At 45.2% G+C, this 11,403-nt stretch overlaps 1 protein-coding gene across 3 annotated transcripts in view; it reads left to right on the forward strand.

Annotated features, from left to right (window-relative positions):
- The window catches only part of LOC108444183 (golgin subfamily A member 3), a 32,291-nt gene extending 23,422 nt beyond the window's left edge, over positions 1 to 8,869 (forward strand). For all 3 annotated transcript variants that reach the window (XM_017725203.2, XM_017725205.2, XM_017725204.2), the window contains exons 20-24: positions 28 to 160; positions 597 to 719; positions 1,180 to 1,344; positions 2,697 to 2,851; positions 4,542 to 8,869. In XM_017725203.2, coding sequence (XP_017580692.2) covers positions 28 to 160; positions 597 to 719; positions 1,180 to 1,344; positions 2,697 to 2,851; positions 4,542 to 4,713 — 748 coding nt within the window. In that variant the 3' untranslated portion in view covers positions 4,714 to 8,869. The remainder of the gene's footprint in view (positions 1 to 27; positions 161 to 596; positions 720 to 1,179; positions 1,345 to 2,696; positions 2,852 to 4,541) is intronic.
- The last annotated feature ends 2,534 nt before the right edge of the window (positions 8,870 to 11,403 follow it).

Genomic DNA, 11,403 nt, shown 5'->3' on the forward strand with positions numbered 1-11,403 from the left:
ACCTCTGATTTTCTGATGTTCCCTCAGAGCTCAGGATGCCCAGCGCTCTCAGGAAGTGTCCCGGTTCCAGACGGAGCTCACGGAGGCACACGCACAGCTGCAGATCCTCCAGAAACAGCTGGACGATGAGCTCAACAAACAGCCGCTCACTAACCAGGAGGTACACATACACACACGTGCTGTTTATTAGTCAGTAAACGAGTTTATGTAGATCAGTCACGTTAACAATAATAATAGTAAAGCGTGGCTTCCAGGTTTTTATTAGATCCAGCTGCCTTGTAGCTCTACTACTTGGTCATTTTATCAGAAACACCTACCATATAGCTGCACTGGGTCCATCTTTTGCTGCACAGTCTATCAGCCCTGTCTGCAACATTCAGCACCAGAAAACGATCACTGTAGAATCACCCCTGAACGATACACTGACCACCCAAATAACATCTGGACAGCAGCTGTCCTGCGAAACTGACCAGTGATGAATAGAATAGAGGGAGGCACAAGGTAGTTGGTTCTAGGAAAGTGGCCAGTGCGTGGACGTAGGAGGTGTACAGTACAGCGTCTGCGTGCTGACTTGTGTCTGTGTTTCCTTTCTGCAGGTGGAGGATCTGAAGTGGGAAGTTGAACAGAAGCAGCGTGAAATCGAGGCACAGCGCCACCAGCTGGAGCTTTCAGAGCAGAGCAGCCAGAGAGAGCTGGACAGTGTGCAGGACACACTGCAGGTCAGACACAGATATACGTGACCGAAAGCTTAGTGCACAGCTTCCACCTCTCTGGCACTTCAACTGAGTTTTATTAGAGCAGAATCATCACCAGAGGGGACAAAAAGGAGCCGATCAGCGTCAGGACGCTTTTTTGCACTGCTCACGTGGAAAAAACAGTTGGAAATTGATGTGAATACATTACAAGTCATTATTAGCTTGCTCAGCGTTTGTGTTCCCACCCAACACAATTATTTAATTAGTTTCCAGCAATTAAATGGACAATTTTTCAAGCAGAAAACAAAAACTTCACATACAATTACACAACTAAGCCTAAGCTCAGCTGTCTTCACCTTTATTCCAGCTTCCACTCTTTTCAGGAGACTCACTTTCAGTCCAGACACACCTCCAGTTAAGATCTGAAGTTATTAGCCCGTTAGCCGGTGTGCTGCTGTCTGTCTGACGGGGTTTGTCTCCGCAGCGGGTGCGCGTGGAGCTGGAGCTGGTCCAGGAGGAGCTGAACAGCACCAAGAAGGATAAGTTTGTCCTGCAGGCTAAAGTGGCCGAGCTGAGGAGCAGCATGAAGACGCTGCTGCAGCAGAACACGCAGCTCAAACAGGACCTCAAACACTCGCGCACCAGGAAGGTCAGTCTTCTTCTGCACATGCTAAGAGGCCTGTCACAAGTCTGGGGACACCTTGATAGAACCTCTTGTCTGGTGTAGAACCAAATCCTGCCAAACATCGTATCATATACCGGTCCCGTCTACCACAGACCAGTAACTATTTCTTTTTTCCATCTGTGCTGCTAAATCAGGAGCAGGTATTGCTGAAGAAACACAACACATATGGTTCCCATCCATCCAGGATTTGCCTGGGTTGTCTGTCTAGGACAGCGATGGGCAGTTAAACTGATAATTCGCCCTTTAAACTTGAAGGTTGACGCACAGACTGCTGGTCACTATAGCAACATAGATAACAGTCTGGCCTAGCCAGTAGCTAACGAAAAGCAAAGAGAGAGATTTAAGATGAACATCCATAATTTGGAGACGAATGGACTTACTGGCATTTATAATCACTCCAGCTGGTTTCCTGATCCATTTAATCTGCAACGAGAAACAGTCAAACACTGAAAAGTCATGAGGCTGTAGTCAGTTTCTCATTCGCCAGCTTCTTGTTCGAATTGTCCTGTTCCACCTTAAATGGTGCTGCAGTTACATTCTGGCGCCTCAGTCACCATTTAAGGTGGAACAGGACAATTCGAACAAGAAGCTGGCGAATGAGAAGAGACTTCAGCGTCGTAAAAAGCCGAATGTTGAGAGACATTTTACAAGAAACCGAGAAAAGCAGCTACAGCTGAGCTAAATCTTAAAGCAGAATGTGTCTTTTGTTTATTTCATATTTTTTAGTCTATACTAGTACACCAGCACATAACGAGCCACTACATGTGAGCCAAAATGGTAAAATGGACATAAAATGCTCCCAAAGTGGCTCTTCTTAACGTCTTGGTTTCCAAGCCCTGGGCTAGCAGTAGTGGGCAGTGTGCTGGTTGAAATCCTTCCTCAGGTGTTTTGTAATAACTGTTGTATGTTGTATGTTCTATAACTGTGGTATGTCACAAATACACACAGATAACACAACATACAAACAGCGCAAATTCTGCTAACGGTGGTCCGTTTAGTGTCTGAGTCACGTTTCAAATGAAGACACAGCCGACCCTCCGCTGCCTCCTGCTGTGCAGTTCGTTTACGAGGCAGCAGATATAAAGCAGCCAGTCTTTTGTGTTTAGCCTTAGCCTAAACTTCAAGTATCATGATTATGGCATTTCTGCCATATTGCCCACCTCCTTGTGAAAGTGTTTTCCTTTAAATGTGTGTCTTTAGATGTTAATATGGTCAAATATTGTAAACCAATAAAGAAAATATTTGTACTAAAAATATTAATGTAGTATATGTGTGTTAATTGGATTTTAACGTGATGTTTTTCCCCCATTCATCAGCGGATGGATGCAAAAGGTGACTCGACTCCAGTGACCCCTGTGAAAATTCCGGATTGTCCTGTTCCTGCATCCTTATTGGATGAGCTGCTGAAACCCTCGGCTTCCGTCAACAAAGAACCGCTCAATAACCTGCACAATTGCTTACGGCAGCTGAAGTATGTCTCACACACATGCACCCATTTAGCTGCACTCATATGAACATTATAGAGCTTTTTAAATGAAACAGTAGAAGCCGTATCGCCCCCTACGCTTCCTGTAGTGTATTACAGTCTGTCAGAGCGACTGTGTGGATCATATGAACATTATAGAGCTTTTTAAATGAAACAGTAGAAGCCGTATCGCCCCCTACGCTTCCTGTAGTGTATTACAGTCTGTCAGAGGGACTGTGTGGATCATATGAACATTATAGAGCTTTTTAAATGAAACAGTAGAAGCCGAATCGCCCCCTACGCTTCCTGTAGTGTATTACAGTCTGTCAGAGCGACTGTGTGGATCATATGAACATTATAGAGCTTTTTAAATGAAACAGTAGAAGCCGTGTCGCCCCCTACGCTTCCTGTAGTGTATTACAGTCTGTCAGAGTGACTGTGTGGATCATATGAACATTATAGAGCTTTTTAAATGAAACAGTAGAAGCCGTATCGCCCCCTACGCTTCCTGTAGTGTATTACAGTCTGTCAGAGCGACTGTGTGGATCATATGAACATTATAGAGCTTTTTAAATGAAACAGTAGAAGCCGTATCGCCCCCTACGCTTCCTGTAGTGTATTACAGTCTGTCAGAGCGACTGTGGATCATATGAACATTATAGAGCTTTTTAAATGAAACAGTAGAAGCCGTATCGCCCCCTACGCTTCCTGTAGTGTATTACAGTCTGTCAGAGCGACTGTGTGGATCATATGAACATTATAGAGCTTTTTAAATGAAACAGTAGAAGCCGTATCGCCCCCTACGCTTCCTGTAGTGTATTACAGTCTGTCAGAGCGACTGTGTGGATCATATGAACATTATAGAGCTTTTTAAATGAAAGAGTAGAAGCCGTATCGCCCCCTACGCTTCCTGTAGTGTATTACAGTCTGTCAGAGCGACTGTGTGGATCATATGAACATTATAGAGCTTTTTAAATGAAACAGTAGAAGCCGTATCGCCCCCTACGCTTCCTGTAGTGTATTACAGTCTGTCAGAGCGACTGTGTGGATCATATGAGCATTATAGAGCTTTTTAAATGAAACAGTAGAAGCCGTATCGCCCCCTACGCTTCCTGTAGTGTATTACAGTCTGTCAGAGCGACTGTGTGGATCATATGAACATTATAGAGCTTTTTAAATGAAACAGTAGAAGCCGTATCGCCCCCTACGCTTCCTGTAGTGTATTACAGTCTGTCAGAGCGACTGTGTGGATCATATGAACATTATAGAGCTTTTTAAATGAAACAGTAGAAGCCGTATCGCCCCCTACGCTTCCTGTAGTGTATTACAGTCTGTCAGAGCGACTGTGTGGATCATATGAGCATTATAGAGCTTTTTAAATGAAACAGTAGAAGCCGTATCGCCCCCTACGCTTGCTGTAGTGTATTACAGTCTGTCAGAGCGACTGTGTGGATCATATGAGCATTATAGAGCTTTTTAAATGAAACAGTAGAAGCCGTATCGCCCCCTACGCTTCCTGTAGTGTATTACAGTCTGTCAGAGCGACTGTGTGGATCATATGAACATTATAGAGCTTTTTAAATGAAACAGTAGAAGCCGTATCGCCCCCTACGCTTCCTGTAGTGTATTACAGTCTGTCAGAGCGACTGTGTGGATCATATGAACATGATAAATTTTTTTCTGTTTCTCCTTGCAGACAGGAAATGGACAGTCTTCAGAAGCAGATGGAGGAGCACACCGTTACTGTGGCGTCGTTGGCCAGTGCGGAGGACGAGCTAAACAAACTGGGGATCCATGAAAACTGCCCCAGACGACTGTCCAAAGAGGAGGAGTCAGAGACGCCCCAAGAGATGGAACAGGCTTCTTAAAATAAAAATAACAAAAAGAACATACAGCAGCGAATGATCCCTCTAAACCTCCATCTGTCCGTCTGCCTCCGGGAGAAAATTGCTTTTATCATAACGGGCACTTTTAAAATGCTTTTCTTTGTTTTTTTTTTTCTTGGGCCAATATTTGGTCGTGTCCCGTCTTGAGACAGAACGTTTGGGTTACCTATGGTGTTTCCTTGTTCCGCAGCTTTATTCATTTTGCTATTTTTATTGTCTCTTCGTTGCTGATGTCATCTGTCGTTGTTTATTTATTTCCAGTTTAGTCAGAGCTCTGGGAAAAAGGTTTGTTTATTCTCTGCTGAGGTCATGAAAGCCGGACCGTTTCTCAGTAGAACTTGCCAAATTTCTTCACTCGTAACTGATTTACACTCAGTGTTGTCATTTTCTTCCTGGTCTGGTCAGCAGTTGAAGCCATAGTTGGGCCAAAAAATCTCGTTTGTTCAGCCCCTCAAATCCCTCATTGGAGGTGGGCCAAGACGTGTCTGAAGTTTGCTTCTTTTAGCACTGGAGCTACGAAGCTAATGTGGCTTAGAGGTAGTGGAGGCTGCGCCAGTAATTAGCTTCATGCATGCATTTGCCTCAAACTGTATTAAGATGTTAGGTAATATAAAGTACATGCTTACCGTCACTGTCTCCAAACAGGTAACTTTAAAGGAGAAGGATAGAACCTTCTGAACTTTAAATGGAAGTCAAAGGAACCAGAGGTTCTCACCCAGCTGTCGTTTTCTTATTATGTATAGAAGAAAAATGACAACAGCGGAGATCTGAGGATGGATGATGTATGATGATGAATGTTGTCCATAAACATGGACAGAAGCACATGCCTTACTTTTTACAGCTACGTTAGCCTCGTAGCTCCCTTGCTATGACCTACAGAAGCAAACTTCAGACACCAAACACGTCTTGGCTGATCAGCTGCATCTGGGAGCGTTAGATTCTTTGGCCAGACTATTGTTTTAAAATGGTCTTCAGTGTTTGGAAAGTGAGTTTAAGCTACATATCGGCTGCGGAACCTGTGGATCGTTTTTTTCCGCTGTAGCGTTTTGGCACCAACACAGTTCTGCTCAGTGAAAACTTTTTCCCATCCCTCAGTGCCTGTTCAGCTACTTGATCCACTTTGCTGTTTCTAATCCGCGATCAGTTCGTTCTTCTTTATTTGGGAAGCTTAGCATTGATCTTTCTAGGCTTCACCCACAGCTTTCGTATCTACTGTTATAAAGTTGGGCAAGATTTTCAGCGGTAAAAATGGCCTTCAGCCTAAAGAGATCCAGCAGTGTAGCCACATCTGTGCAGGGTTGAGTGTCCAGTTTAAAACGCTGTGCCGCTGAGCTGGATTGTGGTATATAATTAAAACCGGGCTGGTTGTGAAGGACGGAGTTAGCCACCATGCTAACGTTAGCTTAATAACGCGCCAAAATAAAAAAACTACACCTGATCTGTCCTGACGAGCTTGTTCAACCCCACAGCAGCAGCTATGAAAGAGCTCATCTGTGGACGGAGTCTGGAATGGTCAGTTCTATCTAGACCAGGGCTCTACGATCAGTTTCTCAGTAGCCCAACTAAGGCCTGAGCAGCTTTTCTCTACGAGACAGATGAACAGCATTTTTCAAGAAATCGTACTAAAGTGCTGTAAACTGAAATGTTCCACATGCTACTTTTCGTCATACATGTTTTTCTCCCGAGTGTCACAGGTTTCTCTGAATTACGAGGCCGCTGAGGAGCCGAAATAGGATTATTGATACGTACATGCTAACCACCACCATGGCTGACCGCACTAAAATAGCCCAAACAAAGCAGCACTGCTCTGTCCAGTGTGGTGGTTTGGAGGCTTTGGGAGTGGCTGATGTTGGTGTATAACGGAGCTGAAGTTTAATAGCAGAACGACGTTCGTGCCGCATCGTTTCTGTTAGCTTGCTATTAGCCTCTACGTAGCATTACTTGCATTTTGACTGCTAAACAACCTCGTGATTTCAGAGAATTCCACACGACAGGGTGCATCTGCATTTTAGTTTTCCTCCGAGTGCGAGTTTTCGAGAAAACGTACGTTTTTCCCCACAGAGAAAACCTGCTTAGACCCAGAGTTGCTAATACAGCGTACAGCTAACGCATGATGGGGCGACTCGGGCAGGGAGGCTCTAAACTGCATCGACTCCGTTTGAAACAAGATTTCGGCCAGAAACGTAAAGAATAAATGGGATGTGCGCAGACGACTCCGTCTGTAATCAGTCAGCGGAGGCACGTCTGGAGTTAGCGCGTTTATTTTTAGGGCTGGAGCTATGAGGCTAACGTAGCTGACCTGTAGCGACGGCGGTTCACGCTGAGCGTTGTGTGCGTTCTTTAGTGATTTCTAACAGACCTGAGAGCGATTTCTGACACCGCGTGAGCCGCTATCGACTACAGTGTGGACGAAATAAGCCCTCAAGCTGCCCGCTGCAGTTTTTAGCTGTGCTAACGTACTTTTATCCATATTTGTAGATGGTAGTGCGTCTCATGTTGTTAGAAACCACTTGGGCGAGTGTGTTAGAGATTAGTGAGCAAGTTGATCTGTTTGAGGTGAGTGTGTCGTATGCGTTGATTTAGGCGTACAGTTAGCACCATGCTAACCTAGCGCTTGCTAGCTTCTGCTACTGGGCTAGATTAGCCCCGTAGCTTCAGTGCTAAGCTAACAGAGCAAACTTCAGACACGTGCCACCGACTTCGTTTGAGGCGGTGGGGAAGTTTGAGAGGGAAAAGCAGCCGGAGAATCAGCTTCTCTCCGTGTGGCGTTCATGTTGTGTTTGTTAGCGGCCGCTAAAGCTGTGGCTCCTGTTTGATGAGGGACCCTGTCTTTTCTGTTTTAGGGCTGAGCCTGTATGGTTTCCCATATAGGGACTTCTTTCGAAGCCGTTAGAGATATAAATATATATGAATTCAGTAAAGCTAACGCTTCTAACAGCGAGTGAAGGCATGGTGGCGCTAGCCTCTGTTCTTTGTCAGCACCGTTAGCCTGTGTGCCTGGGCTGTTTGGATGGAGTGGTGAGGGGTTTCTGTGGGGAAGTGTGTGAAAGTGTGTGTTTGGAACATGTTCGCTGCTGAGTGTAATATATTTATAATATATATGAGACGTATTTGAATGATGTTGCACAACTGACGAGAGGAGAATTAACCGAGAGAGGAAGATGTAAAATATTGTTGCTAACTTTTTTTGGGAACGAGTTTCTGACGAAGCCTTTTTTTTTTTTTTCTTTCTTTCTTGCTTTTATGTTTCTGAGGAGGTTTGAGCGTTCCGAGTTGTTGAATCTTTCGCAGCCTTATCACGTGGTGCGCTCAGTATACATATTTACTGTACATTAAATGCGGTTTTCCCCCACAGAAGTTGCCCTTTAGCCGTTCGAGCTAAAGGCCCTGTCCTGGATTCTGAGTTAAAGGTGGACTCCATCATTTTTCAACCTAACCTCCATCTGGCGCGTCTGTAGGACACGGTCGATTACCACAGACAACGGCTCCGACGCGCTTCCCCGTTCTTAGAAAATGACAGAAAAACGACGACTCCTCACACGTTTGTAATAGAAGTCAATGGGCAGTCGCTTCCGAGTGCTACAGACGCAGCAGATTGAGATGATGTCAGAAGTATTGATGATAATTTCTCTGATTTCATTTATAAGCCTGTACACTATTGTCAAGAAGTGAGCTTTAAAACCCAACGTGTACTTCCGTTCAAAGGGATGATGCTAACGGCACCCAAGTCCAGTCCTAAAAAGCCATAGCACTGAACGGTGGAGTGCGTTCCACCTCCAGCACAGCTCATTAGCTAATTACCAGGCCTTATTGAGCTGCATCAGGTGCGTTCAATTAGGGAAAAGGCCCTAAACTGTGCCGTGGCCCTGTCGGACTGTAGTGCTGACACCGATGTCAGAAAAGGGACTAAACTGCTCTTCTTCATCACCGTTTTGGGTTCATTTTGCTCATTTTCAGTAAATAGTAATCCTCGGCCTACTCAATACTGTTATTGTTTGTGCTGCAGTTGCAGTTGCGTTGCTAACGAACGAGTGCAAATGAATTGTGTCCTGTACGCATCGCCTCTGGTCTGCTGCTCAACACCTTTCTTTTTTTCTGCATTTAAAAAAAACAACTCATAAAACTTCATTACAGCAAATAAGACTTTGTTTGAATGTATTTGCACATCCATCATTCTCCTCATTCATTCACACCCAATCCCTCACTCGACTGTCTGTTTCACTGTACAGTGAAAATAATACAGAAAAATCAAATACAAACGTATAATATAGGTATAAAATGGTACTTCACATCTGCAGCTGCACAAGAAGTGGAAAGTAAACGATATTGGATAAGACTACTGAAGAGCAGCATTCATAAGGCTGCATAAGCCTTTCGTGACCACATTTAGCACACAGTCTTCTCCAGAGCGACTTACAGTTTGATCATTTTACACAGGGAGGCGAAGGTGGTGTTGGGAGTCTTGCCCAAGGACCCTTATTGGTTTAGTGTAGGGTGGTTACCCAGGTGGGGATTGAACCCCAGTCTACAGTGTAGAAGGTAGAGGTGTTACTCACTACACTAACCAACCACAACTGATAAAAACCTACTCAGATGTTTATGAATGCTCATTCTAACAAGCGTCCGAGGTCATTTCACCTCAGCGAGTGACGCGTGTCTGAAGACGTCCTATAAACGCCTATATGCTTGTCAGTTGTCATGAAAAGGGCTGCGCAGGTGTCTTACAGCCTTATTACTGCTGCCCTTCCCCGTGTTGTTCGGGTTGCCAGATCATTCATGTTGCTTTTATCGTGTAAACGATTTGTTCTTAATCTTTTTTATACATGGTAACATCCATCCATCCATTTTCTAAGGCGCTTCTCCGTCAGGGACGCAGGGGGGTCTGCGTCCCTGGAGCCTATCCCAGCAGTCTTCGGGCGGAAGGCAGGATACACCCTGGACAGGTCGTCACAGGGCTCACACACACACACACACACACAGGGGCAATTTAGCATGTCCAGTTGGCCTGACTGCATGTCTTTGGACTGTGGGAGGAAACCGGAGAACCCGGAGGAACCCCACGCAGACACAGAGAGGACCCCGGTCACCCGGCCGGGGAATCGAACCCAGACCCTCCTCGCTGTGAGGCGACAGCGCTACCCACCACACCACCGCGCCACCAAATCTGTAAAATGTTGTTTTCAGTTTTTCGCTGTGTTCGGGCCTCAAACTAGAAATTTGATGGAATTCATGATTTTATAATCGTATTTTTTCACATTTATGATCATTGGTGTTCTCTCACTACAATACCCAGCATGCATTTCCCACATGCATCATACAACCATCGGGATCCCAGTGGTGCCAACTAATCCTGACCGCTGGCCTAGCCAATGATGGGGGCAAATGAATATGACCAAACTTAGTGTCAGCGTGACTTTCACCTCCGTCGACAATCGAAGTCGTAAAGAAAACAGCGGTTCTGTCTTTATTCAGCGCTGAATGGACGCCGGTGATGCTTTCAGTCAGAGGAAAGGAGCCAGGCTGAGGTAGGACGTCCAGATGGTCGGCTATCTTGCTAACTTTAGCTTTTTAGCAGTTAAGCAGCTACAATAAACACGGCTGCAGTTAGAAATGTAGCTTATTAGCTAAAGTTGTGTCTCCAGTGTCTCACGCTCCTGTGTTAACACTAAACGCGCTATATGAACAGGTTTATTATAATTAGTGGGGGAAGAAACACATTTCCAACAGCCTGCACACCTGATGTAGCTCCTCCCACCTTCAGGATGCATCATCAGAAGGGGATTCAGCCCGTCTTTAAGCTGGAACATCTCACTCCAGAGTCTAATGTAAGTAGTAAAGAGGCATGTTTACAGAGGTTAACGGATGGAGTGATGGTTACATTTTCATTTCGGCTGGAGCGTCGCTTTAAAATAACTACAGTCTGTATCTCTCCGGTGTTTACTTACACTCACCGGACACTTTATTAGGTACCCGTTCAATCGCCTGTTAACACAAATAGCTAATCAGCCAATCACACAGCCACAACTCAGCGTATTTAGGCCTGTAGAGGTGGTCAAGACACCTTGGTCTGAAAAAGAGGAAATATCCAGTGAGCGGTCAGTTGTGTGGACGAAAACGCCTTGTTGATGTGAGAGGTCAGAGGAGAATGGGCAGACTGGTTCCAGATGATAGAAAGACAGCAGGAACTCAAATAACCAACCAGAATCTCTGAGGAACGTTTCCAGCACCTTGTTGAAAGTCTGACACGAAGAATTAAGACAGTTCTGGAGGCAAAAGGGGGCCCAACCTTTTACTAGCAAGGGGTACCTAATAAAGTGGCCGGCGAGTGTGTATTTCTGTGTAAAGTACTAAACCTAAAATAAAAGTGCTAAATAGTTTTATTTTTATTCACAAAGAAAAATCAATCTGCTCCCAGTAAATCTGCCCCAAAGCTCCTCCCACCTCCACGATACGTCATCAGGAGGTGATTCCCCTCCTCTTTGAACGGAAAAACTCGCTCTACATTAGAGACTAGTGTGAGAGATAACGGGGCGTCTTTACGGGTGTTAACAGACGCAGTGGTGGTCAGGGTTTTGCTTTTGGCCGCAGTGTCGCTTTAATAGCCCCGGTTCGTGATGGCCAGTAGAGAAAGGTGTTCTGACGGCACACGGGCAGGAGGGGCGCTGCGGCGCC

The sequence above is a fragment of the Pygocentrus nattereri genome, chromosome 20 (genome assembly GCF_015220715.1).
Source record: "Pygocentrus nattereri isolate fPygNat1 chromosome 20, fPygNat1.pri, whole genome shotgun sequence".
NCBI lineage: Eukaryota > Metazoa > Chordata > Actinopteri > Characiformes > Serrasalmidae > Pygocentrus > Pygocentrus nattereri.